Source organism: Hemicordylus capensis, chromosome 5, assembly GCF_027244095.1.
Source record: "Hemicordylus capensis ecotype Gifberg chromosome 5, rHemCap1.1.pri, whole genome shotgun sequence".
Lineage (NCBI taxonomy): Eukaryota > Metazoa > Chordata > Lepidosauria > Squamata > Cordylidae > Hemicordylus > Hemicordylus capensis.
Genome location: NC_069661.1, coordinates 217513337 through 217540878, shown reverse-complemented (window position 1 = coordinate 217540878; position 27542 = coordinate 217513337). Strand labels below are relative to the sequence as shown.

At 45.5% G+C, this 27542-nt stretch overlaps 2 protein-coding genes and 2 long non-coding RNA genes across 10 annotated transcripts in view; 2 read left to right on the top strand and 2 right to left on the bottom strand.

Annotated features, from left to right (window-relative positions):
* Nucleotides 1–4049, top strand: part of LOC128326820 (uncharacterized) — a 54678-nt gene extending 50629 nt beyond the window's left edge. Inside the window, exon 5 of the long non-coding RNA XR_008308295.1 lies at nucleotides 3898–4049. This is a non-coding gene — a long non-coding RNA (uncharacterized LOC128326820). The remainder of the gene's footprint in view (nucleotides 1–3897) is intronic.
* Nucleotides 1–6367, bottom strand: part of TMEM184B (transmembrane protein 184B) — a 66180-nt gene extending 59813 nt beyond the window's left edge. For 2 of the 3 annotated variants that reach the window (XM_053254460.1, XM_053254462.1), the window contains exon 1: nucleotides 5980–6367. The gene's annotated coding sequence lies outside the window, so the exon portion shown is untranslated. Of the gene's footprint in view, nucleotides 1–5727; nucleotides 5930–5979 lie in introns of those variants that run through there. The other variant, XM_053254461.1, reaches the window with a different exon arrangement.
* A 457-nt stretch (nucleotides 6368–6824) lies between these two features.
* LOC128326523 (uncharacterized) lies at nucleotides 6825–21228 on the top strand. The gene is made up of 3 exons (XR_008308094.1): nucleotides 6825–7088; nucleotides 11741–11799; nucleotides 17655–21228. It is a non-coding gene; the product is annotated as an uncharacterized LOC128326523 (long non-coding RNA).
* A 1595-nt stretch (nucleotides 21229–22823) lies between these two features.
* Nucleotides 22824–27542, bottom strand: part of CSNK1E (casein kinase 1 epsilon) — a 68110-nt gene continuing 63391 nt past the window's right edge. For 4 of the 5 annotated variants that reach the window (XM_053253479.1, XM_053253478.1, XM_053253481.1 and 1 more), the window contains exons 8-11: nucleotides 27309–27501; nucleotides 26423–26562; nucleotides 25286–25351; nucleotides 22824–24268 (exon numbers count right to left, since the gene is read on the bottom strand). In XM_053253479.1, the coding sequence (XP_053109454.1) occupies nucleotides 25319–25351; nucleotides 26423–26562; nucleotides 27309–27501 (366 nt within the window). In that variant the 3' untranslated portion in view covers nucleotides 22824–24268; nucleotides 25286–25318. The remainder of the gene's footprint in view (nucleotides 24269–25285; nucleotides 25352–26422; nucleotides 26563–27308; nucleotides 27502–27542) is intronic. The other variant, XM_053253482.1, reaches the window with a different exon arrangement.

Genomic DNA, 27542 nt, shown 5'->3' with positions numbered 1-27542 from the left:
CTGAGTCAGACTATTGGTCTATCTAGCTCAGTATTGTCTTCACAGACTGGCAGCGGCTTCTCCAAGGTTGCAGGCAGGAATCTCTCTCAGCCCTATCTTGGAGATGCTATCAGGGAGGGAACTTGGAACCTTCTGCTCTTCCCAGAGCGGCTTCATCCCCTGAGGGGAATATCTTGCAGTGCTCACACATCAAGTCTCCCATTCATATGCAACCAGGGCAGACCATGCTTAGTTATGGAGACAAGTCATGCTTGCTACCACAAGACCAGCTCTCCTCTCCTCTTGAATCAGGAAATATCATGTAGATGTGGCAAAAGGAAAGTACTTTTGCCTGGCTGTCTCCCGCTTCCAAGCATAGAGGCCTGCAACAACCAGGTGCTCAACTGAGTCTGCTCTACAGATCCAGGGCCATGAATCAGACTACCGTACATAATCACAAATATGGCACTTATTTCACCAGGGCGGTTATTCCCTTTCATTTGGTACAAAACACAATAGACAGACTGCAGAGGGGAAGATGGTTTGTTGATCACATCTGACCAATATTACATCAGTTGCACTGGCTCCCAGTTCATTTTGAGGCCCAATTTAAGGTGCTGGTTGTTCTTTTAAAACCTTAAAACAGGTTGGAAGCAGAGTATCTGAAGGACCAATGAACCTGCTTGCCAACTCCAATCACTGACAGAGGTCCTGCTCTGCATCCCGCCATCTTGCCAAGTGAGGAGGGCAGGGACACAGAAGAGGGCTTTTTATCAATGGTGCTCAGCCTGTGGAACTCCATGCCTCAGGAAATCCAGCTTACCTAGGGTTGGTCCTAGGATAAACAGCACCCTGGGTAAGAAGTGCTTTTGGTGCCTCCCCTCAAGTTAGTTTATCAGTTGGCACCTCTTTCAGGTAGGCACCCTAGGCAACTGCCAGCTTGCCCACCCCCAAGGTCAGCTCTGAGCTTACCACTTCACTGAGTGCCCTTTGGCAGCAGGCCAAGACATTTTGGTTGTTTGCATTCTATGGAGATGCTTGCAAACTCCAACTGCACTGTTTATCTTGCTGCACCTTTGTTTATTATTTGTCATATTTACAAACCATCTTTGGCAGTGTACATTGTTTTTAAAAATTCAGCAAAAGTAAACACACCATAACAATTGAAACAGTTTTAAAATGTTTTTAATGCAGCAGCTCTTATTTTGACAGAGTGCACATTCCAAAGCCCTGGGGCAGCCATAGGGAAGGCACTGCCCCAAGTTGCCACCAAATGAGCCAGTAGCAACTGTAACCAGACCACCCAAAATGCTATCACTAGATGACAGGGTTTATGACCGAGAGAGAAGGCACTCTCTTAAGTATCTTAATGGACCTAAGCCCTTAAGATAGACAATAACCAACACTTTACATTTTGCTCGGAAACATAGCAGCAGCCAGTGCAGTTCCTCTAAGATCAGTGTTATATGGTCACTTCTGTTATTGTTGCTGACCAACTGATTGTTTGTTAAGCTGTTGTGTTTTGATAGTGTTCTATCTGAATTATAAGCTACTTTTAGAGATGGAAGGTGCAGGATAAAAATATTTTATAAATGAAGTAAGACGTATATCAAGAATTGGGCTGTGATCCTGAAGTTCACAGCCAGAGATTGAACAATTCAATGATCCTCAAGATTTTACAATGCCCAATTTAAAAACAAACAAAAACAAAACACCAATAATACACAACCGTAGTTATCCCTAAGAACTCTACACTAACATAGACGGTCAGCACTAATAATTTAAAGACAAACCATATCCATTATAGAAAAGTAAATGCCTGCCTTAAAAGAAACACCTAATGGTTACATGATTTCCTAAAGGTCTGCAGGCTCAGGATCTAGTGGAGAGGCAGCCACATCAGTTTGACCCAATGAGGACCCCTTTGATAAGGAGATGCAGTAAAAACTAGAAGACCCCCTGGAAACGCAGCTCCCTTGCAAGAGATGGGACGTACACCATTCTCATCCCCTGTATGGTACTTAAATCAGGCATTGACTAGCTTTTCATATTCTTTTTTAAAGATCTAGCCCAAAAATCTAGGAGCCAGACAATGGACAAATGAAATTTGTGACAAATGAAATTTGTCACGGCCCATCTTAAAATTAATGGAGATAATAACAGAGATTGTGAAGGGGAAGGGTAAATAGGTTTCTTTGTACTTGCTTTATAAGTATCATCCTTAGAACAGAAACAGGGTTGCCAATGGAAAAAAAATTAGAACTCTACCTCTGAATTAAAACACTACCTCTGCCCTAGTCTAGATGCCATGGTTAAATTTCTAGGTACCATGGTTCCCTGGCACCTGGGATTTATCAAGCCCTGTCTTAAAATCTGAGCTTGACAAATCCTGGGCACCAGGGAGTCATGGTGCCTAAACTAAAATATTCAGAGGTAAAAGGTCAAGGTAAAGTGTGCCATCAAGTCAATTTTGATAAAGAGATAGAGATAAAGAGAAGCCCATCTACCCTTTCCCTCCACAATGTCCATTGCCAAGTCTGATAATTCTGTCAAGTGCCCATCAGTGTTCCCTCTAATTTTTTCTCATCTGTGTGCAGAATACATTTTGTTCTAGGCAGCAGTATCAAGGCAGTGTGTGCAATGTTCCCTCTAACAGGGATTCGCACGTGTTGTTGACTACAACTCCCAGAATCCCCAGCTGCAATGGCTTTTGCTTGGGGATTCTGGAAGTTGTAGTCAACAACACATGGGAATCCCTGTTAGAGGGAACACTGAGTGTGTGCCTCTCTGATTCAACCTGAGCGGGATCTAAAATTAACTAAGCGGACATCAAAAAACTTGTGTACGCACACATGTGCATGCCTTAGAGGGAACACTGGTGTCCATTGTCTGGCTCCTAAATTTTGAGGTTGGCTCCTAGATCTAAGAAAATTTGTCACGGCCCATCTTAAATCAAACTATTCTATAACAGCATAGGCTAAGGGATAATCCTAATCCAAGAGTAGTCCGAGTACAGGTTTAAAGGTTATATAGTGCTGCAGGTGAAATATGTTAGTCCATTCTCCCCTCCTCTTTTGCTTCCTGTAAACTGAGTCCCTCAGGGGTTATTAACATGATCACCAGGCTGTATTACAAGCTCAGGTGTTCATGTGCCTACTCCCTGGACAGAAGCCGATCTGTTGCCTTCTCAGCCACTGCTTACCACTGAAACAAACAACTCTAAATCTCAGTGAAGAGCACTCTACTGAAAAAAGGTGGAACCTAACAAGAAGACAACACTCTCGAACTGAACTGCATCACAACAAATACTAGGGTTCCGATATATCACACAATAAAACTGACAGCGCTTGATAAAGTGAGTATATAGTACATGCTGCCTCAGGAGAGATCCCCTCCCACCCCTACTTGAAACTCATAACAGAAATGCTTTCCTAGATAATAATTTTCAAGATCCATCATATCTGAGAGCATTTTAACTGTATGCTTTGTTTATTCCACTTTATAACTGCGATTGGTCACAGATCAAGTTTTAAAAGACACCCAAGGGGCTCTGCCAGGATTAATTATCTTGGCAGGAGCCTGATCTTCCATCACCAGGCTAAGCACAAGAACGGCTGAGAGAAGAGGATATAGTCGTAACACCAACTGGAAAGGGAGTACAAAATATGCAGGCAAGAAATCAGGAGAAAAATCAAGGCCCGGCTCACGTGCTGGGCTTTGTACAATAGCTTATTATTGTCCTCCAAACCTTTTCCTCAGCATCCTGTGTTGTTTTGGGAAGCAGTTCTGCGGCTGACAATTAAAATTTGTTCCCAGGATTCATGCAGTAGGCAGTTTATAACTAATTAATACATAGGAATGCTTCAATTTATTCCTTTCAATGGAATTAACTTCTGTTCACTTTATTTCATCTCACAGAATATCCACTCTTCAGAGAACTGAAGCTGCTAACCTAGAAGTAGTGTGTAATACAATCTAAAAATACCACATGTAAAAACTTTACAATGGTTTAAATTCAACATGTTTCACTTCCATTCCACTGACAAGGATGTCATGTATATACTGCAGTGAGCAATTTCTACAGGTTCAACAGAGCAAGTATTACAACCTTCCTTACTTCTTAGTATAAGAATCAGCTCCACATTAATCATAACAGCTTTTTAAAACAAGAAGTTATATACATTGCCTGACAACCAATGATGGACCTGCTAAGACAGAGAATAGTTATTACTTCTGATCTCCTTCCCAAAAACCAAGCCATGAATCTTGTACAAAGTACACACTGCCATTATACGCTACATTTGGAATCTGGGCACAAAGACAATTCTCAAATTTGAATGGCATCTATATATATCATCATCAGTTATAAGTGGTGCACATTTTGTTAGCCTAAGCAGCTATGTTTTCCTGAAATAAACCCCAAAGTGGAAGAGCAATCTTTTCATGAATGCTTCTCCTATGTTACAGAGTAACACAATCACTTAAATAGGTGCACTATTCACAATCAAAACTGCCATGTATTTATGTTTATTTTGCCAAAGACCCTGAGTTCAAAAAGTGAACTACAAATTGGCCCTCAGAGGCAGCCTCTCAAGTCAGCCTGGGAGAAAAAAAAATACACAGCCCCAAATAACACTTGCTCAGCTTCTTCTTTACAAAGCATAAAACTGACACAATCTTCTCTGTGTACACGTACTGCAACACCACCAAACACAGTTAGATGTTACATTTTTCAGGGTATAAAACTTGTAAATTTAGAGGAGTGAGGCAAGTGCCTAGCTATTAGTGTTTTATCCAAAACAGAACAAAAGGCTTAGGATTTCAAACTGGTCTTGAAACTTCACTATTATTTTTAGACAACAACATGTCATTTTTATCTAAATACTCAATGCTATATTGTGGCTGAAAGGTTATTCAAACAGGTGTGACACAGTACCACATTTAGACCTACTAAGCTCAGAACATATTGCAGCATTCTGCCCAGTGCCACATTCAGCATCAGTGCACAAGCTGAGCTGCTCAAGACAACATGTATCACAAGACAACTAAGTGCATTCTATGCTACTGAGTAGCACACTATTATGTCAATCATGCTTCTTGTCACATTCAGTCCCACATGGGAGGCAGAGAAAGTCACCACCCACAGCATGTGCCCCATTTTTACCATTTGGTGCTAAAGTCAATGGGCACTGAATATGCCACCTGTCCCACAACAGAGTGCATTTATCCAGGGCTATCGCCACGCCGCTCTGTACCAAAGAACTCAACACCCATATTCAGCACCATACCAGGGTACATGATTTGACCATCATGCTGCAGCACTGCAACACCTAGATTACCAACTTTGTATTCAAGTCACCTGAAACACATGTGTGTAGGCAGGTGGCTCATAAACAAAGAAAGATCCAGAACAAAATACACCACACTGTCCCACTCTGCACCTCACAGGCTGCCCAAGACCCCCATATGGCACCCCATGGCATTAGTGCGGTTCTCCCTACCTTTCAGGTCCAGACTGTGGCAATCAGTACCCACGTCTCCCTCCCCAGTCGCTGGGTACACCCAAGCTGTTGAGCCCCGGAGGCTACTACATTTGGCTGAGCTGCAAGGAAGTAGCCCTGGCAGGAGCAACACCGGGGGGGGGGGAGAGAAGTAGGGGGTCCCAAAAGGGCCAAAGTGCACTTTTCATTCCCACCTATCAGATTTCTGAAACAGAAGTGAGGGGCGGCGGGAGGGCAAGCCACTTGCCTGGGGGCGCCTGTCCACTCCTGCCTGGCCCAGGCGAGCCGCTGCCCTTCGCCATCCTGCACCCCAACCCCTTGCAAACTGCCACGCAGCAGCAGCAGCAGCAGCAGCAGCCCACTCGCCCACCCCATTGCCGTGCCCGAAGGCGGAGGAGCCCGGGAGCCGCTCGTGAGCCCACCACGCCACACCGGCCGAGCCGCCGCTCCCACCCAACCGCATCTGCCTCCCCTCCTTCTCCCACTTTGGCCCCCTCACCGCCACGCGGCACTGCAGGGACCCGCCGGACCGATGCTGGCGGCGGGGCTGCCGCTCGCCGCTCTCTCCGCCGCCTCCTCCTCCTCCGGCAGGGACCGCTCCGTCCGTCACTCGGGGGACGGGGCGGAGCGCGAGGCCCTCAGGAGCCCATGGCCAGGCCTGGCCGGAGGCGGGCCTCCCGCCGGCAATTCCGTGGGGGATGCGCAGCCACTCCGGCCCGCTCCCTCCTCCTTCTTCTCCTCGCCGGTCTCCGTCCTGCACCCGAGCTGGTCGCCGCGGCCTTCAGCCGGAGGCGGGGGTGAAAACAGCGCCGGCGTTGAGAGATTGGGCAGGCGAGAAGAGAAGACCTCCTGCGCAGGCGCTGAGCACAAGCCAACTTACTGACTCCCCCCCCGTCTCTCTCTGCCCCCCCCACAGCCCCCCGCCCAAGGGGAGGGGGCGGAGTTACGAGAGGGTGACATAACCAGCGAGCTCTTAAAGGGACAGTGCCGTGCCGCCCACCAAAAAGATTCTGAGCCCGGCGTCCTCTGCTGGCGGTCGCTTCAAAAGCCAGCGTCTCTCTCTCTTTCTGCTGCTAATAACAACAACAACAACAAACAAACAAACATTATTGGTTAGCCGCCCGATAACAATTTGTTCTCTGGGCGGCTCACAACAAAGGAGTCAAACATACAATAAAAACACATAACATTAAATCATAACAGACCAAAAAAAGAAGATTAAAAAATGCAAAATACAATACAAGCCAGAGCCAGCTTAAAAACTCACTTTAAAATTAGTTAAAAATCAGAACAAATCTGAAAACCCGAATTTAAGAAACCGAATTTAAAAGGCCCGTGGGAACAAAAAGGTATTTACCAGTATTATCTATCTATCTATCTAGCTATCTATCTCCGCTGTTTAATCTGGAACATGCGGCACCCAGCCTCAGAGAAGATGGGTGGCTGCAAAACAGCAGATCCGCTTACCGCCCACCCCCGCCTTCCCCTCAAAAGCCATTGACAGCAGAGCCAGCTCGGAAGATAGCCTTGGTCTACGGAGAAAGGAGGCTGCTCCGAGTTTCGAGGGCTGTGCTGCTTTCTCCATCACATCAGAAGGACATCCGTGTAGTATGTTGCTTGCTTTGGATTCGAGCGCGGGGTGGGTGGGGGGCATCCTGGGGTCCTGTCCGGGACAGCAGTGGTGCAGACAGAAGGAGCGTCACTACTTAAGTTAGTGAGGCCGGGGAAGAAAGACACTTTTGCGGGGACGATATGGGTTATTTGTTTGGGAGAGGGAGTTCAGTAAAAGAGGGTGGGTCTCCTCAGATGTTGGGGGCGGGGGGCGGTTGAAAGACAGAGCAAGGGCTGAGCCCGGCGGCGGGTTAAAGGGCAAGAACCTGGAGGAAATTTCAGACTGACCAGGAGGAGAGCCAGGAAGGGTTGAGCCAGGATGCAACCTGGTGATGAGTTAGGGTGAAGCTTGGATTTTAAAGGCTTTTCTGAGCCCTACAGGTTAAGATGCTGCCTTATACCGATGCTGCCTAAATCAGGCCATTGGTCCATCTAGCTCAGAGTTGTCTACTACACAGACAAATAACAGCTCTTCAAGGTTTCAGATGAGTCTTTCCCAGCCTTGCCTGGAGACACCAAGGAACCCGGGATATTTTGTATACAAATAGGTGCCCTTCCATTGTGGTTCTTCCCTGATAGAGCCAGTAAAAAAATTGGTGGGAAACATTAATAGACAGGACCAGCCCTGCAAAGGTGGCTCCCCAGGGGTGGGGTGGGTGGGGTGGGAGGGAGTGCCCCTTCAGAAAAGTAGCTCCTCACCCATTTCTGTTTCAGAAATCTAACATGTGGGACACAGCTCCCAGAAATGCACTTTACCCTTTATGGGCCCCTTAATTTTTTCTTTCTTGCATGCCCCTTCAAAGCCTAGCTTTTGCATCCATAGAATGTCACAGGAAAAACCATTGTCCGAACAATTATAATCTTTGTAGGTGTAGACACATCATGGCATCTAAATATCCTTTCCAAGGCCTTCATTGCAACCCTACCAAGTGCTAGTCTGCAGTGTATTTCTTGAATACTGGATCCTTTACTGTTGATGGTGGATGCTAAAAGGCAGAAGATATCTACCACTTCAATGTCTTCATTATCAGTTCTGACACTGGTTACTGTACCTGTCGTCATTAGTTTAGTCTTCTTTACATTTAGTCGTAGTCCCATTTTTTCACTGTACTCCTTGACTTTCATTGCTAGAGCCTTGGAAGGATATTTAGATGGTGTGATGTGTCTATACCTACAAAGATTAGAATTGTTTGGACAGTGGTTTTTCCCATTACATTCTATGGATAAGAAAGCTGGACTTTGAACAAGCAAGATAGAAACAGTACTGATGCTTTTGAACTTTGGTGCTGGAGAAGACTTTTGAGGATACCATGGACAGCCAGGAAAACAAACAAATGGACCCTAGAACAAATCAATCCAGAATTTTCACTCGAGGCACAAATAACCAGGCTCAGACTATCATACTTCAGACACATTATGCAAAAACCCAGCTCCCTTGAGAAGTCCATAATGCTGGGGAAAGTTGAAGGAAAGAGAAGAAGAGGACGACCAGCAGCAAGGTGGATGGACTCCATTATGACAACAATGAATACACCACTGAAAAACCTTAAAGGCCAAGTTGAAGACAGATCATCCTGGAGAGAATCTATCTATGTGGTCGCTAAGAGTCAACACTGACTTGACTGCACTTAATCAATCAATCAATCAATCAATCAATCAATCTTTTCCCCCCCTGGTGCCACTACTGCAGCCATATTATTAGGTGAAGGGGAATGAATTAATAGCGCCTGCAGTGTGCTGGGCATATCCTCCCAATTGGCCTGTATGTATGTATGTATCGTATTTTTATCCCACCCTATATAAAATACAGATGCCTCTGAATACTATTATAGTGGGAGCAACAGCAGGAGAGGGGGCATGCCTTCATCTCTTGCCTTCCCATTCAAATGCAAACCAGGATGGACCTTGCTTAGGAAAGGGGACCATTCATGCTTGTTATTAGCTTTTGGTTGTGGAGGAAGTTCAGTAAACTAAGGGGGAACTTTTTAAATGCTAAGCTACCTAATAGTGCAGCATGGAAATGACTTGACTAGGAAGCCAGAGGGTGGTTTTTGGAGGATCACTGCCTAAAGATATTCACAGTTATTCCAGTGTTAAGAAATCTCCCACAAGGACCCTCATTGCCTTCACTGATGGTCTATGAACAATTTCGTTTTTCTGTGTATTTTAGTACAAGCACCCCTTGAAATCTCTGGGAGGAGGATACTCTTGGGATGTTCTTTTGCTACCCTAATAAATACAACTCGGAATTTACTGTACTAAGAATTCACTGACAGTGCTAGAATAGGGGAGGAAATATTTCCTGCTGTCCCTTTCTCAATACAACACTAGGGGGCACTATCGGCACCCTGAAGCCCGCTATGGGAGAGTAAACATTGAAGGCTGAGATCTTCTTAAGGCATCCAAGAGTTTTCCGTCTGTTGCTGCAGTGGTTGATGGGAGTTCTCTATCACACACAAAGAATCCACATTTCAGTATCTTATTGTTATTATTTGAAGAAATACTTAATGTATCTACTTTATGTATCTACATGAGGCTATTTGCATGCTAAGTAGGAAACTGATCTGTGACTGCATATACATTAAGCACTCATGCTGTCAAGATATAGCACCCCAGGATGCTGTTTGGCTTCTTAGCACATCAAGGGTCTTTTTTTTTTTAACTGGCCCATGGTTCACGGCAAATGGCTGCCACAGATAAGTTAGTGTGCTCAGGGGCGAAGCAAGGTTGGGCCCAGAGACAAGATTTTAAAATGGGCCGCCCCTCACTGAAGCTCAGCTCATAAAGTAAAGGAATCTTAAATGAGGCTGAATTGTGGACGATGCAAGTCATTGAATGGTACTAGAGAAAGACATGCTGTTCTGGTAGCAGGTCTGAAAGACCTGGTAGCTCCAGGTCTTAACACTTACATCAATTTTGAAGGGTGAATACAACTGAAGGAAGCCCAGGCGGGTGTGCGACTGGAGGAGTCAGTCATGTGACTTGCCTCTGGGGGGGCCCTCAAAGCAGTGGGCCCCCAGACAACTGTCTCCCCTTGCCCTATGATAGTTATGCCCCAAGTGTGCCTGTGGGATGCATGGGTTGGATTCCAGGAGCACATGCGTTTCAGGGGTAGAGGGCGTACTATATCCCATTTACACTGCACCTAGTACACTTCATTATAAAGCTGGTATGCTCAGACTTTTTCACAATGTGCTTTGAAGGGGGGAAACATAATTGGGGCCTCCCCAACCAACCTTTGCACTTTAAAAGACAGTTATCCTAACTAAGTGCACTAGGATGCTAGGCTAGAAAGAATTAATGGGTCTTCCTTCTGAGAGAAAAAAATGGAAAGAAACAAGCTGTACTGTTGTAATCACAAGAATTGGCTGATAAACCAGCTGCGTCCGTTTCTTGAGATGAATGACCTCAAAACAGTGGTACATCTGCTGGCAACCTCCAGACTTGACTTCTGCAATGCACTCTATGTGGGGCTGCCTTTGTACGTAGTCCGGAAAGTTCAGTTGGTACAGAATGTGGCGGCCAGGTTGGTCTCTGGGTCATCTGGGAGAGACCACATCACTCCTTTGCTGATAGAGCTATACTGGCTGTCAATAGGTTTCTGGGCAAAATACAAGGTGTTGGTTATAACCTATAAAGCCCTAAACGGCTTGGGCCCTAGGTACAGTGGTCCCTCGACTTACGAAGCACTCGACATCCGAATGTTTCGACATACGAACGACAAAAAATACCGGAAGTCGTTGCCGGTTTAGATGCGGCTTCCTCGACCTACGAATTTTTAGATGCGGTTTCCTCGACTTACGAGTGTTCCGGACCTCCATGGATGCGCTTTTCGCTTACGAAAATTCCGACCTACGAATGTGCTTTCGGATCGGATTATCTTCGTAAGTCGAGGGACCACTGTATTTAAGAAAACGTCTTCTTCATTATGAGCCCCACCGCCCATTGAGGTCGTATGGAGAGGTCCGTCTCTAGTTGCCGCCAGCTCGCCTGGTGGCCAGTGGCCACAGGGTGGTGGGCCTTCTTGGTTGCTGCCCTGAGATTGTGAATGCGCTCCCTACTGAAATGACGATCCTCCCCATCTCTGACAATTTTTAAAAAGCATTTGAAAACCCACCTCTTCACCCAAGCTTTTTCAGCTTTTTTAATTGTTTAGGTTTTAACCTGTGTTTGATTTTAAATTGCTTAAATTTGTGTGTGTGCATGTTTTTAACTTGTTTTTATATTATTGTTAACCGTCTAGAGACGGAAGTTTGGGGCGGTGTACAAATCTGATGGATGAATGAATGAATGAATAATCTGTCTTCTACTGAGTCAGGCCATTGGTCCATCCAGCTCAATATTGCCTACACTGATTGGCAGCATCTGTCAAAGGTTTCAGACAAGAGTCTTTCTACCCTACCTGGAGATGCCAATGCCATGGATTGAACCTAGGACCTTCTGAACACAAAGCAGATGCACTACCATCCCCAAAGCCCATGTACAAAGCACACATACTAAGGAATAAGTTACAGCGTGATTTACTTCTGAGTAAGCATACTTGGACTGCATTGAGTATGTGTTACGTAAATTATAATGATCTGTTCTGTCCTCTTTTACACTTAGTTTTTGTTAAGGTGTGTTTGTAATTAGTATGTTCTCTCCTCCAGTCCCACAGTCGTCCACCCACACCTTATGAGCTCAGGTTTCCACAGCAGCCACTTGAAAGGTAAGCATCCATCCTCCCACTTGACTGTCTGCGACCAGATATTGCCTCTGTTGGCTCTGAAAGGTTCCTTCAGCTCCACTCAAAGCTTCTTTCTAGAATAATTTATTTCATTACACCTTTGCAGCATTTTCCATTTTAAAAAGGCATCCCACACTTTAATTAAATTAATTTATTTATACATTTTTATACCACCTTTCCTTAAAACAATCTCTCTCAAGGCGGTATGCAAAACATTTAGAACAGTATAAAACATTTAAGACCCACGTGAAATGAATCGCCCCCAGTATGCAATGCATTTATAGGTAGCAACCGGGGCTAGCTTGTGCAGAAACATCTTTTGCATTTTCAGTGTAATTCCTCTGTCTGGGGCTCATCCTGTGGATTTGCGTCTGTAGTGTGAAGCATTCTGTATTCAAAATTGTTCCCCACCTGCTTTCTAGGGTGGGGAGAGAATTTGTGGGTCCTGTCACAACCGCCACACATTCAGCTGCCAGTTATCGAAGCTCAGGGGCATCATGAGGCAGTGGCCCTACCATGGGGCACAACCCCCCATTGAGTTGCTCAGAGCCTTGGATCTCACCAGTCACCTCCCTCCTCCATGGCCTCCTCTTGTAAGGAAGTCCAGTAGTGGGGGCACCTGCACAAAGCAAGGGAGAGAGTTCCGAGCATCACCCAGCTCTCTGCTGCTTCCGCCATCATAGGTGCTGTATTATAATCTCAGAGACTTTCATACACACACACACACACACACACACACACACACACACACACACACACACACACACACTGTTTGGTCATTATCAAAAGGGGGGCTGTGGGCACAGGCCCTGGATCTTTTAAGAACCTAGCAAAACCCTTGCCAAATGTAGAAAAATCTAGTTTTTTACGTGGAGGTGCTCTTACCCCTGAACTTCTGGGCGGAGGTCCAGGGCCTCCACACACCCTGCGGGCCCCTGCATCCTCTTTAGTCGGTCCCGGCTGGTGTGTTTGCCATGCCACCCACCCATACCAGGCGGCCGAGCATAATTGTGACTTGTGCCAGGCGGCCGAGCATGACCTCTGCTTTAGAGACAGAGGGGGGAGCGGGAAGAGAAATAGGTGGGGAATATGTTGTGTGTGTGTGTGTTGAAATGTTTCTGCTAATGCCTATTTGCATCAATATAGCTGTTTTATACTCTTACATTCTTGTGAGTTCAGTTGTTGTGTGTGCCCTCAAGAACCCACGTGTGTCAAGGTAAAAATGCTGTGTGTGTCACAATGTGTGTGTGTGTGGGGGGGTGATGCTTAACTTGCGAGGTGGGGGTGTGTGCTCCAAAATTACCTAGATGCACTGTTTCCTTCAAAGGAATAGAGCCTGATGTGAACCATGCCTCTTTTTCATTGTAGTCCAGGTCTCCCCAGCGTAGTCTCCCATTACACTTAATGGCACAGTGGGGAAGTAACCTGCCTAGACAACAGGAGGCTGTTGGTTCAAATCCCCACTGGTGTGTTTCCCAAATGGGCAGCAGCGATATAGGAAGATGCTGAAAGGCATCATCTCATACCATGCAGGAGAAGGCCATGGTAAACCACTCCTCTCTTCTACCAAGAAAACCACATAGCTCTGTGGTTGCCAGGAGTCAACACTGACTCGACAGCACAACCTTTCCTTTCAACTACAAGGCTTATTATCTTCCAGAACTGAACAGAGAGACCATTTTGAAGATTATAGATGTCTGGGTACAAGGACTCATTGATTGGACCCTTGCTTATCTAAAGTCTAAAGCAAGAGTTATCTGCCTGAAGTTGGTTTATGCACTGATAAAAACCAGTTGGCCTTGGGCTAACCATTGGGCCCTTCCTGTGAGTTACTGTTAGAAGAAAGAGGGTAATACTGTTCTACTGTTAGAAGAAAGAGGGCATAACCCTCTTTCTCACAAAGCTGAAAGCTCTTGGTTGATATCTGGGAGTTTGATAGAATCCAGTTGATCTTAAAGGCTTGGTTCCTCTGAAGTGCTCCTTACCTGAAATCAGTTCTTTGATCTTTAGCTAGGCAGCTAACCATGCTTCATCTGCATTATAAAAGCTTTTGAGCATTCACAGCTATTTGCATGTGATTGCTTTGGCTAACACCTGGAGGCTACTGGTCACACACTCTGCTGTTTGAGACTTAACATTTCTTCTAAAACAATTGGCGAGACTGCAGATATGTAGGAGCAGTTGCCAAGGTGGGGTGTATGTTTTGTGCTTAAAAACTACCCTGGGCATTTTCCAGATTATGAGTTTTGCGCTGGTAGAAGCGTTGCAAGGTGCAACGGAATAGAGCAACGGTTTCAAGCCACAAGTAAAGGGTTGTTCAATGCTTCATGGTAGGCTGGTGGCTGTTCATATTGACGTCCACTGCAACGTGGTTTCCAGGCAGAGGGTGTCCATATTCACCTTCTTCACCATTCTGCATGAAGCTGAATTCTGCAATCTTCATAAACTGTGGCAATGATGCAAATTTGTGTGGGTGAATAGTCAGACAGACAGTCTGCTACTGCCGATTGTCATAAAGAAGGAACTGGAGCACCATCTCTGATCCATAAAAACCGTGGGGTGGAGAGCTGGTTTTTCAGTAAGTAAAGTTGTGCTGTCAAGTCAGTGTCGACTCCTGGCGACCACAGAGCCATGTGGTTGTCTTTGGTAGAATACAGGAGGAGTTTACCATTACCTCCTCCCGGGCAGTGTGAAAGGATGCCTTTCAGCATCTTCTTATATCACTGCTGCCCAATATAGGGGTTTCCCATAGTCTGGAAAACATAACAGTGGGGATTCGAACTGGCAATCTCTTGCTCCCTAGGCAAGTTACTTCCCTATTGCACCATTAGGTGGCTAGTCGCGAGCATGAATTGTCCCCTTTGCTAAGCAGGTTCATCTTGGTTTGTATCTGGATGGGTTACTGTATGTGAGTCCTGTCCACTGTAAGATATTCCCCTTAGCAGGGGAATAGCAGCCCCTGGTGGTGCAGTGGTAAAACTGCCGCCCTGTAACCAGAAGGTTACAAGTTCGATCCTGACCAAGGGGCTCAAGGCTGACTCAGCCTTCCATCCTTCCGAGGTCGGTAAAATGAGTACCCAGAATGTTGGGGGGCAATATGCTAAATCATTGTAAACAGCTTAGAGAGCTTCCAGCTATAGAGCGGTATATAAATGTAAGTGCTATTGCTATTCCTATTGCTATTGCTATAACTCAGTGGCAGCTCATCTACTTGAATGTAGAAAGTTCTATGTTCAATCCCTGGCATCTCCAGGTGTGGCTGAGGAAAGACTCTTGCCAGAAACAACCAGTCAAGCTGGTTGTTCTGATGGAATGAGCTTGGAACACTCGAACCGTTTCGACTCAGAATGGGGTCGTTCTGTTCCGAGCCTGAAACAGGCCCTTCATTTGAAGGGCATTCTGTTCCGAGCTCGGAACACTCGAAATGGTTTGAGTTTGAGTCGGAACATTTTGAGTTCAGAACATTCTGATTGATTGATTAAGTGCCGTCAGGTCAGTGTCGACTCTTAGCTTCTACATAGATAGAGTCTCTCCTGAACATCCCTAAAAGGCAGTTGCAAAAACCAAATCCAACCATCATTATTACTGCTGCTCCCTCCTTCAGAAGAACAATGGTCATAATCGCAGATAACAATGAGAACGTACTTCCTTAATTTTAAAAAAGCTAACAATAATTCACAACATATACCACAGGGATGCCTATAGAAAGTCACTGTTCATATTAGCATTTTATTCAGGACTTCACATGCAGAATGTTGTGGTAGTAAAGTCAAGTTCCCTCCCCTTGAAGTAATTCTCCTGCTTGGAAGGCCTGCCTTTGACTCCCAGATGTGGTTTCCTTCTCCCTGAGCACATGCTGAGCTATACTCCTGCCCTAAAGCACAGCTTCTCAATTGATTTATTTAGTACATTTCATACAGAAGTCCCTAGGCAGTTCACGATCTAAAAATCACCATTAAAACAACACGATTTAAAAACACAACTAAAAGCTCTAAAACCTGAAGCTTTAAAACTATAAACTAAAAGCCTGGCTGAACAGATATGTTTTCAGGTCCTTCTTAAAAACATTCAGAGAAGGGAAATCTCTAATTTCATTAGGAAGCGTGTTCCAGTCTCCTGGGGCAAATCTAGAAAAGGCCCGGGTTCGAATTGCCACCAACTGAGTCGGTGGCAACCACAACCAGACCTCCCCAGATGACCTTAATAGGTGGTGGGGTGGATGAAGAAGGTACTCTATTAAATATCTCAGACCCAGTTGGAACAGGTTCTTAGTCTAAGCTCTCAGCTGAAATTGAAACCTAACCATACTTCAATATTACGGCCACTAAAGATGCTTGCAAAACAAGGTAGAAATAAAGAATTAAGTTATTACCTTGCAAAGGACAAGGGGGTGGGGCGGGAATCAGCAATATATCATAGAAATAAGTCATTTAATGACATAATATTAAAAACCCAGCAAATACTACAAACAATTCTAGGTTTTAGTTTTGACCTAGTTTAAGGCCTGCACATTTCAGTTGCTACCCTCTATCCTTTGTTCCTTCATATTTAAGCTGAACAGAAGATCTTGTTTACTGTACCATCTGTATTTCAAGTAGGGGCATGCAGAGAGACTTGGGACTGTAGAAATGGGTAATGGTTAGAGTGCTAGTCTAGGACTGGGGAGACCCAAGTTCAAATCCCCACTCAGCCATGAAACACTCTGGGTTACTCTGGACCAGTCACTTATCTCTCAGCCTAACCTACCTCACAGGGCTGTTGTGGGGATAAACATAACCATATACACTACTCTGAGCAGTATATAAATGCAAATAAATTAAACAAACTCCCTGTTTTTAGATCCACCACTTAAACACACCCTTCCACCCAAGCCATTCAGGAGATGCTTACTTCCCCGTGATGCTCTCCCAAGTGGTTGAGATGTGTGTGGATGTCATAGTTATGTGGGACTGGTCACTTGGATTTTCCCCACTCATTTGGCATACTCCCACATTCTAAGGTGTTGATTTGGTGGGAAAGACTGACCCAATCACATGCTTGTATGGCTGTGGCCTGCCCTCCCACACTCTCACACACACACCTCTTAGCAGTGTTCCCTCTAACAGGAATTCCCAGTTGTTGACAATGACTCCCAGAATCCCCAACCAAAAGCCATTGCTGCTGGGGATTCTGGGAGTTGTAGTCCACAACATCTGGAAATCCCTGTTAGAGGAAACACTGCCCCACAGGTACATGGGGTCACACTGTGGGGACATGACAAGTGTGAAAGGTCAGCCCCAGTTACTCTTTTGATGTTCTCTACTGCCACTTCCCTACAAGCAGATAGCCCATGGCCGGGAAATGCCTCAATGCCACTAGGCTAGAAACAAAGTTTCTCTTCCAAGAAATTCACAAGTATTTCGGGGTACTTCCTAAGGAGAAGTTTGGGGAAAATGTTCTTGGATGGTTTCTCTATATTTCTAGTCCCAATCAAGTGGGCAGGGCTAATCAGGCCTTTCCTAGAGAATTAGCTCTTCCTCTCCACAGGGCGACAATCCCAGGTAAAAGACTCACATGATCTGCTCTACCCACATGCTTGGGTCATTAGATGTGTCCCCCAATTGCATGGGAGGGAGGATCTGCTCCAGATAAGGCTAGCTAGGAGAGTGTTTAAAGGGCAGGGCACCCAACCAGAGGTGGGATATACCTTCTGAAAGGACTTCGAGCTTTCCTATTTCAGCCAGCTATCAATAGTCTAAATGTTAAGTAGATTATGGGGTAGTTTACATGTTTTATATTATATAGGAAGTTTTTCCTTGTACAAAATGATGCAATCTGATGTCATGCTTCTTGTGAAGGCAGAAACTGAACTCCTTTTCTGTGACTAATGGCTGACGCTTGAAAGAAAACCTCTCCTATTCCCCGGGGCAACATAGCTGTTGGAGCAATACTGTGCATACAGGTGGGATGCCTACCAGCATGCACCACGGAAGCAGGCAACTCAGCTGCCTTTGCAATTGCTGTTTTGGCCAATCTCATGGTTGATGATGCCAGAATTCGTCACAGCGCCAGCTAACTCTTGCTGGAATGTGCAGCCACATCAGTTCCAGCAGCATCTTGTGACAGAGAACTCTGCAGTACAGGTTTGATAGGAAGCATATAGAGGGATGGTGTTTGTGACTATCAGCTCCCCCTCACTCTCTCACTCACACACCCAAGTCGACCTCAGGATCATGAGAGTTGGAAGGGACCCAACTGAGGATGTGAGCCAACACTCTTGCTAGTACAAGACACTCCCCAAGAGTTTGCGGTCTACGGAAATATTCCGTAGGCTTCCGAGGCAGCCAGTTTCATTGCTGAGCTGCAATCATAGGCAGTCCTTGCCTGATGTTTACCCAAGTCCACTTCCCTGTCATTTTAGCATACTGAAAGTGTGAGCCGGCAAGTCCCCAATTCAAATCTCACCTCAAGCATTTTTGTTTATACATTGCAACCTCAGCCCTCTGTTTGCATAATGGGGTTAATTACACTGGCCTACCGACAGGGCTGCTGTGACACACACATTTGGAAGTTTTCCACTTGCTCCTGGTCCTCCCCTCCATCATCTTTTCTCTAAACTAGGCATACCGAGCTGGGAATACACACAGCGTCCTTATACCGAGTCAAATCACTGGTCTGCACAGCCCAGTACTCTCTATTCCGATTAATACTAGCTTTCCAGGGTCTCACACAGATGACCTTCCCTGCCCTGCACCTGAAAATATCTTTCTCACGGAAGGTGCTAGGGGTTGAACCTGGTGTCCGATGCATGCTAAGTACAAGCTCTGTTGTAATAGGATTTGTTTTGTGGGGCCAAGTACTACTTGGCCCCACTAACTGGGCAAACCCCTGCTAATTGGGCAAAGAGGCACCTTTTACCGTGGTGATTCTCTTTATTTAGCAGGGGGAGAGTAACTGGCCCTATCCCCCCCTAGCACAGTACTGCAGTGACTGTTGCTGGTGTGTGTGTTATGTTTCTTTTTAGAATGTGAGCCCTTTGGGGACAGGGAGCCATCTTATTTGTTTGTTATTTCTCTTTGTAAACCGCCCTGGGCCATTTTTGGAAGGGCGGTATAGAAATCAAGTTATTAATTATTATTATTATTATTATTATTATTATTACTACTACTACTACTACTACTACTACTACATCACACACCTCTTGCTTAGAGTGAAAGGACTGCACCCCTTCAAAGCAGAGCATCAGCCCAATTCCTTTCCTAATGTTCATTGAGGGTGCAATACACCTGCCACCCTGGACAAAGAGGCCTATGTATTTGGCACTTGGGTATCTCTTCCCAAGTACAAAATGCAGGTGAGACCCAATGCTGCAACCAAGTTGAAGACAGACATGTCTCGCCAGAGGTTTACAGCTTAGTAATACAAGGAAAACAGGGAAAGGGAGGGGAAAGGACATTGGTTAGTACTGGTCATGGGTAGCGTACTGCTAGCAAAGCAGAACAGATTTCAATCCTTTCCTATGGCTCCTTTGGACCAGGCCCACTGGATTCAGGATAGGAAGAGGCTCCTGCATTTGAAAGCGGCTGTAAAGAGAGAACTTTGGGCTGGTATTGCCTCTGTCAGCACAGTACTGTAGTGATGGATGCTGTACCTACCATTCTTTCTCGGATAAGTACAGTACTAAGAGCAGCTGCCTCCCATATGGTACATGAAGCAGCTGGAGTGGTCAGTACCCTCTTGGGGAACAAATGCCCACTGAGATCCTTGACAAGGTTTACACCCCTAGAGATGGAAAACGGGTGGCAGCATTGCAATTCTGTCATTGCGTTATCATGCCTTTATTGTCCTGACCAGTGTTCTAATTTTCTTCATCTGTGTGAAGAATGAGTTTTGTTCTGGGTAGCAGTATCAAGGCTGTGTGTGTGCATGCACATATATTCAGAGTAGGACTTTCCAGATTCAATTTGAGCGGGATCTAAAATTAACTGAGTGGACATTAAGAAAAACATGTGTGTGTATGCCTTAGAGGGAACACTGGTCCTGACCATTGAGCCTGCCGTGATGGTCCAAATTTTCAGTGGTGTTTTAAAAGCTTTTCACACATAAAAACTACTATACAATTTGATCAGTGTTATCAGAGGAATGGAAATGGAAATGTCCCCCCCAAAGATTATTTCATGGAGTACAATTTGTTCATTATTACCCTAACCCAGGGCTGCTCAACTCTGGCCCTCCTACAGATGTTGGCCTACAACTTACAGAATACCTGGCTATTGGCCATTGCGGCTGGGGATTATGGGAGTTGTAGTCTCAAAACAGCTGAGAGGGCCTAAGTTGAGCAGGCATACACTAACCCTACCCCAACTCCTACCCTTTCATCTGTGCAAAAAAGACTCATTTTGCCCTAATCATTTGGGGGATAGGGATAAAGAAGGGGCAATAATACAGAGAAAGCTGTAAGTGCAACAGTTTTATCACCTATTTTCCATTTCTGGGGAGGGGTTGCCAAAAATCACTGAGTATTTGCCTCCTGCTGAGATGGTACCATTGGCCAAAATCTGTGGGCTTGGCTCATGGATTAATACTAAACCTAACAAACTTCAACACAACTTGGAAAGTAGATTAACAACCCAACTGCAAGCCAACAAAAGAGCATGACAGCCTTTTCACCAATACTCTTTTGTGGTTCCGATTCTCTCTTGTATAAACATTAGACACTTAACATTCAGAGGCACAGTCTGAATTCAGAGAATGTCCTACCTAAATAACTACATCCAGCCACCACTTCACACGAGATGTGTTTCAATTCAACCACATTTCCCCCTTCCACCCCAATGAGTAGTATTCATAAAATGTTGGCCATCAGTACTGAACAAGAAAGAGATGCTCACGCTAGTCTTATTTCTATAGTACTTTTCAACTAACAAGGTACTTAAGGATTCTTACTATGCTATAATCTTCTCTCTCTCTGGCATATTCTACCCTACTTAGGGTCCAGAACTAATATCTGAAATGGATAGGTGTCTGATTTGGAACTGCAAGTTGGGCAGAATGTGTCAAAATTGGCAGGTTTGGACATCATGCCCAGCGTCAGCATATCCTTCCCAACACTAGAAGTCAGGCTCACACATGTTCCCAGGGCTCTGGCAATTCCAAACTTCATAGAATTCTTTTTAATGCCTATGTTGCTTTTAATGTAGATGGATTTATATTAAGTTGCCCAGGATTGAACACATAGTAGGGTTGGAAAAGCATCAGAGGATTGTAGATGGTTTACTTTAGGGATCTGAACAGAACCAGCAAGCCCAGATCAGCTCAAATCCAGACTAGATTTGAGCCTTCCCTGGGTGGTTCACCTTGAATGAGCCTGGGCCGGCTGTTGAGCTGGCTTGAGGGTACAACGGCCATACTTGTAAAGGGGAATCTGGCAAGGATTCCCCTTTACAAGTAAAGGGCTGCGCTGTGTGGGGGGGGAAGGGGGTGATGAGGGGAATGTCCCATCTTTTACCTTGAAAAAAAGTGGCAAGATGGGGTGGTGGCTGCGGGGGATCCTTCCACCTCCCTGCCTGCCTCCCAAATGACAGTGTGGGCCATTCTGTGGCCTTTTTCAGGCCTTCCTTAGCATGCACTGAGAGGCCAAAAATGCGACACACACTGGCCCACACTGGAGAGGTGGAAGAAGCCCCCATTGCCCTCCACACGGCCGCTGTGGCCACCCCCCCCATCCCACCAAACAACAGGGCTTTTTTCAAGCTAGAAGACGGAACTTTCCCCTCCACCTTACTTGTAAAGCTGGATTCCCCTTTACGAGTATGGCCTTTGATCCAGCTCACAAGTGGGGGTTTTGGCTCAGCTCACCACCTGACCAAGCCTTGCCCACCCCCAGCTCAAGAGTGAGCTGGCTTGAGTGTGAACTGGCTCAATTTCAAGCCAGTTTGCATATCCCCAATTCACATCTCTAAGCAAGGGACCAATGCAAATAAATCTACAGTTGTCAAGCTAGTTGCCCCTGCGAACTTGGCAAAGAGGCACCTTTTAACGTGGCGATTCTCTTTATTTAGCAGGGGGAAGAGTAACTGGCCCTATCCACCAGCAGCACAGTACCTCCAGTGACTGTTGCTGGTGTCTATCTTATGTTTCTTTTAGATTGTGAGCCCTTTGGGGACAGGGATCTATCTTATTTATTTATTATTTCTCTGTGTAAACCGCCCTGAGCCATTTTTGGAAGAGTGGTATAGAAATTGAATGAATGAATGAATGAATGAATGAATGAATACATAAAAATTAGAAAAAATAGTTGTAAAAACTGTGCACCAAGCTTCTGCAGGAGAATCCTAACAGTATTAAGCCAAAGAAGGGATAGGATTTGTAAGTTATCTGGCTGAAATTAAGGGTTTCACTTTTATCAGTTTTATCCAAAAAGGCTTGCTTTTTATTTATGACATACTGTAGTTATAAATGACATGTTATTACACCACTTCAAGTCAAATGGAGTAATAGAAATTTATCACCACTGTAGACTTGGAAATGTAGACTGTGACTTGGAAGTGTCATTTTGAGTTGATTTCCATTTATTCACTGAATTTGTGGTATGCAATAAAAGTCTGTTGAAGTATATTCCTGGTATCCATCTAATAGCTCAGTCATCAGCTCCAAACCTCAGAAAGCTAGGGTCTCTGAATGAACCAGATCTGAGATTCCAACACATCATTGTTTTCTTGTAACAGGCTGCATGTTTCATCATTGTTTTCCAAAACACAGGCTGTATGCTTTGAAGTATGTTGCCTTTTCCAGGGCTCTTCTGCTATCAGACCAATATCAATTATGAACCTGAAGGCCAGATCAGCTTTATTTTTAGGTGTCCAAATGTCGTACATTCTCTTCCTAGTCAATCTTTTTCCTGGAACTTGAAAACAAGAGTCGGGGCAAGGCTTCATCTGTGAAAGATGATATTTCCTGCCTACATGACATCACCACAGCCAGACTCATGGTAGAGAGAGGAGGGGGAAAGAGGACAGATGCTTCCATCACTTTATAATTTTCTACTTTATTACTTCAAATTAACAACCACAATAAAGCTCAAAAAAGTCCAATATTTACACAGGAAAAAAGTACAAAATCCCCCCCAAAGTTCTCCAAGGTTTTTTTTTTCAGTTTTTTTTTAAAATTACAAAGTAATAAAAAGTTTTTTTTACTTTAATTAAAAAAAAGGAGAGAGACACAGTAAGCGGGGTAAATAAATTAGGGGGGGAACAGAGCTGTGTGTTAAACAGAAAGAATGAGAACCAAAGAGCCAAGCCTGACCCCCTTCCAATAGGTCTGCACTGTCCAACGTCAGAAGTGTGCCAAGCCAGAGGCTGGAGGGCATGGCCATGACAGCTGCAATGCAAAACCCAAGAGAAATTGGATTTCTTGGGTCAAGGCTAAACTTTGAAAACAATGGGGACGAAGGAAGGTGGGGGAGGCTGTGTGTTTGTGTGCGCGCGCGCGTGTGTGTGTTGGGGAGGTTGTGCGTTTGAGCAGGGTTGGCCTTTTAACTGCTGGTGGAGGGAGCAAACTTTACGATAAAACCAGCTTCTCCCCACCATCACATACCCCAACCGTTTCCTCAACACCCTCCCCATCTCCGGGGTAAAATTAAAACATTTTTTAAAAAAAAATAACTCACACACACGAAAACAGGGCTTTAAAAAAAAAAAAAAAGATCCCCACCGCTTACGCGAGAGGCAGGCGACATTTCCACATCCTTCACATTTGCTTCTGCCTTGCCCAGCACATCTCCACCCATAGGCACACCCTTCACACACACAATGGCTGCCATGCCAGTATTGTTCGCCTTATTGGTATGCCAGCAGCATCTCCCAACTTGCCCATGAATGCACAGAAGGACAGTGGTGTCCCCTAGGGAAATAATGCCTGAATACAAAGAGCAGGCTTCCTCCGCCGTTTCTCCTCTGGAGGCAGTGCCAGCTTACAACTGCAGTCCGTTTTGAAATGAATGTTAAGCCAGCTACCGAGACCACCAAGTGCCGGAATCTTGCGTCTCCTGGAAACATTCCCCACACTGCCAAAGGAATTTTTATATTACGTGGGAAATCATCTCATCATAGGCGAACCAAACTCTGAGTCAGGGGAAAAATTTAAATGATACAAACAGATCCAAAAGGGGAGTTGGAAAGCCGTGGTGGCTGGCATGGCCTGCTGGCATGAGACAAGGCAAGGCCTCCGGAGATGAGGCTGCACGGTAGCAGCAGCAGGGTGTATTCTGCAAGGCTCCTGTGTCTGCAACTTGTCGAAGGCAATTGGACTCGGGAACGCAGGCAGCGATCTCAGAAAAGACATGAATGCCAGCACAGGGCAGCTCCTCTCCTTGTGGCTGGCGGAAAAAAAAATGGGGTTTTTTTCGGTTTTTTCTTTTTTTAATTTTTTGTTTGTTATTTTGTTTTTTAAAAGAAAAAATACAGTGAAGACACTAGAGGGGGAAAAGAAAAGATTATTATTAAAAAGTTTCCCCTGCCCAATATTTTACAATACCAGCAGAAGCCTTGTTATGGCAAAAAAAAGGTATTTCTGTCCTCAGCACTCCTGTGCAAACCGCATTAAAATGAATGTAAATTGCAGAAAAGAAAGTCTCAGTAATTCTGCCATTAACAGCCTCTGGAATTAACAACATTTACAATGGTTTATAAAGTGCTCCTTAATCCTCCTCCAACTTCACAATACATCTGTGAGGCAGGCATGTACTATTTTACATGTAGGAAAGCAGCGGAAAAACCCACACTAAAGTTGCTTATCTTTCTTAAAACTAAAAAATGTCAGACCAGAGCAGTTACACTCTTTCCTCCTTCCAAATAAAAGAAAGTTCTGCACATCAAGAAGAGATGGATTGGTCAGATTTACTTGTCTTTGTGCAAGTGATTCTGTTGATCAAAGGAAGAGGGTCGATTGCCCCCCTGCTCAACAAGAAACAAGTTCACCAGGTCTTTTTCATGTATGCTCATGCCAATTTTCTAACCCCCCTGAAGGGGTTTTTAAACTATTTTTAAGCAGCTGAGAGTCCCAAGATGCTGAATTCTGCACCTAGTTTGTGCAGTGAAGTCATAAAATTAGTATAGTCCTGGGTCAACAAACAGCTTGGACACACAAACTACAGAAGTGAGAGCCCTCATGGTATGATGGTTAGAGTACTAGGAAGACCCAAGTTCAAATCCCTGTTCAGCTGCGAGGTTCACTGGGTTACTTGGACAGTCACTTATCTCTCAGGTTAAATTATCTGACACAGGATAGAAGCGTCTGTTTAGACCAGAGCTGCACAACGTTGTTCCTCTGGCAGTTGTTGGACTATAAATCCCATCATCTCTGACTATTCATCACTGTGGCTGGGGGTGATGGCAGCTGTAGTCCAACAACAGCTGGAGTGACAAAGTTGTCCAGCCCTGGTTTAGAGCAAATGGTGTCCAATGCTGAGAAAGCCAAAGAAGCAACTCACCTAAGCAAACACTGGTCTGGTGGCATCCTCTCTTCACTTCCCCAGGTGATCAAATGGCACACTTGTCTGCAAAGAAACAATAAGCGAAGTAAATAGCTTGCCAAACAGGACTACAGAGGGATTGAGGAAGACCCTGCCAAGTGCTTTCCCCCACCCTCATCTCAATAGGCTGACCAACTTGTTCCTTCCCAGGATTACATTTCCTTATCCACAAATCTGAGGTTTTCATCAAGTATGGTAGATGGCTTAAATCACTGAATACACTTCTGCCTTACACCCAGGCCAACTTCAAGCAATTGTGACTCTTGGTTCCTGGGTTCCAGGGAATTGGGGTGTCACATATTCCCCAAAGCAACTACTCCCATCCTTTGTGGATCAGAGTTACAGTTTGGAAGAGCGGGTGGTAGCCATGTGCAAGAGTGCTTTCTGTCCATTATGTCTAGTCCAATGATAGCATCTTCTCGGATAACCATCTCTGGTGTTTTTGTAACTAACACTGATGACTGAAGAGGGGTTTCCATTGAAGGATATCAAGAAGTTTCAGCTGGTGTAGAAAGCAACAGGCTGCCTTCTGCTGATGCAGGCAAATAGACAACCCCACACTGCTGCTACTACAACAACACCAACTGCACAGGCTACCCATCAGTGACCAGCTGCAAATCATGGTGCTGCTATGAAGTCCACAAAGCTCTCAAGGGCCTAATAATCTTGGGGAGGATGCCAGAGCAGCAGCCTGGCTTTTGGCTGAACCATATCTGGAGGGCTTGCACTTCTGAGAAAACTCCCTCTCTGCTTCACAGAAAAGAAGACTCTCCAGTCTGAATCCTAAGTCTGCCACCTGAGAAGTACTGCAGTGCAGTCAGCATCTCTCTCCCACTGCTTGTGCCAGGCTGGCCGAGTTTATGTTCTCCACAGCTGGAATTTGGTAACCTCTCCTTTACTGCATGGAAATCCCGTCATTTTCAGGAGGACACGTGGGTTTTTAAGCAGTGTTGCACTGAAGCAGAATAAGCACTTGTACCAACTGGGAAGCTACCAAGAGGACATGCCCTTGTGGAACTCCACAGTTACTTAGCTTAATGGTTCATCCAGCCACACGCCATAATCAAATGCTACTTTTAGTCAGTAGGCACTCGCCTGAGACGCTGAAATCCGTGACACCTCTTGCCGTCCTGTGAGGTCAGACGAGGAGATGTTGGCAGGGGCTCCTCGGTGTAACCGCATGCTCACCTTCCGCTCCCTGTCCACTCGTGAAATTGCCCTGGGGGATGTGTTTCCTAACAGGAAGGGGGAGAATAATTATTCATAAGCGATGCTTCACAGAGTAACATGAAGACAGGGAGAGAAGGCCCTTCTTCAAGGAGCTTCCATTCTAAATGTCAAAGAGTGAAGCATAGGAACATAGGAAGCTGCCTTCTACTGAGTCAGACCAGCTCAGAATTGTCTTCACACACTGGCAGCGGCTTCTCCAAGGTTGCAGGCAGGAGTCTCTCCCAGCCCTATCTTGAGATGCCAGGGAGGGAACTTGGAACTTGGAACTGCATGCAAGCAAGAAGGTGCTCTTCTCAGAGCAGCCTAGTCTCCTAAGGGGAATACTTTATAGTGCTCACATGTAGTTTCTCATTCAAATGCAAACCAGAGTGGACCCTGCCTAGCAGAGGGAACAATTCGTGCTTGCTGCCACAAGACCAGCTCTTCTGGTCAAGGTAACAATCTACACCGTAGAGAGGGGAGGGATGGGACAGGCCAGAGCCACAAGAGAAAGACGCAAGCAGATGAAATGAAAGCAAATGCTCTGGTTGGGAATAAGACTAAGCCAGCAACTAAGAACATAAGAGCCGCCACACTGGGCCAGGCCCAAGGCCTATCCAGTCCAGCATCCTGTTTCCCACAGTGGTCCACCAGATGCTTCAGGGCAGCCCACAAGCAGCAGCTGAAGGCATGTAAGCAAGACTTGTGTGCTGGGCCCTACTTCCACGGCTACGGAGATTACAGGCTTGCAAGTGACCCTCCCTCTACTCACCAGACTGCTGGATACGGGAGGTGGGTGTAGAGGCCATGGGCTCAGCGACATTGCGGAGGCGGTTAGCTGTGGCTCCAGCGGGGGGCCCAGGTGGCAGTGCCCGTGTTGCAGATCCCCTGAGCTGCCCCATCCTCTCCTCTCGCTCGTGTTCTCGCCTCTCCCGATCCATGTCCTCAGGATTCCGGGCCGCCCCCTGAAACAATCAGACACCCCACAATGGTCTCAAACTTCAGA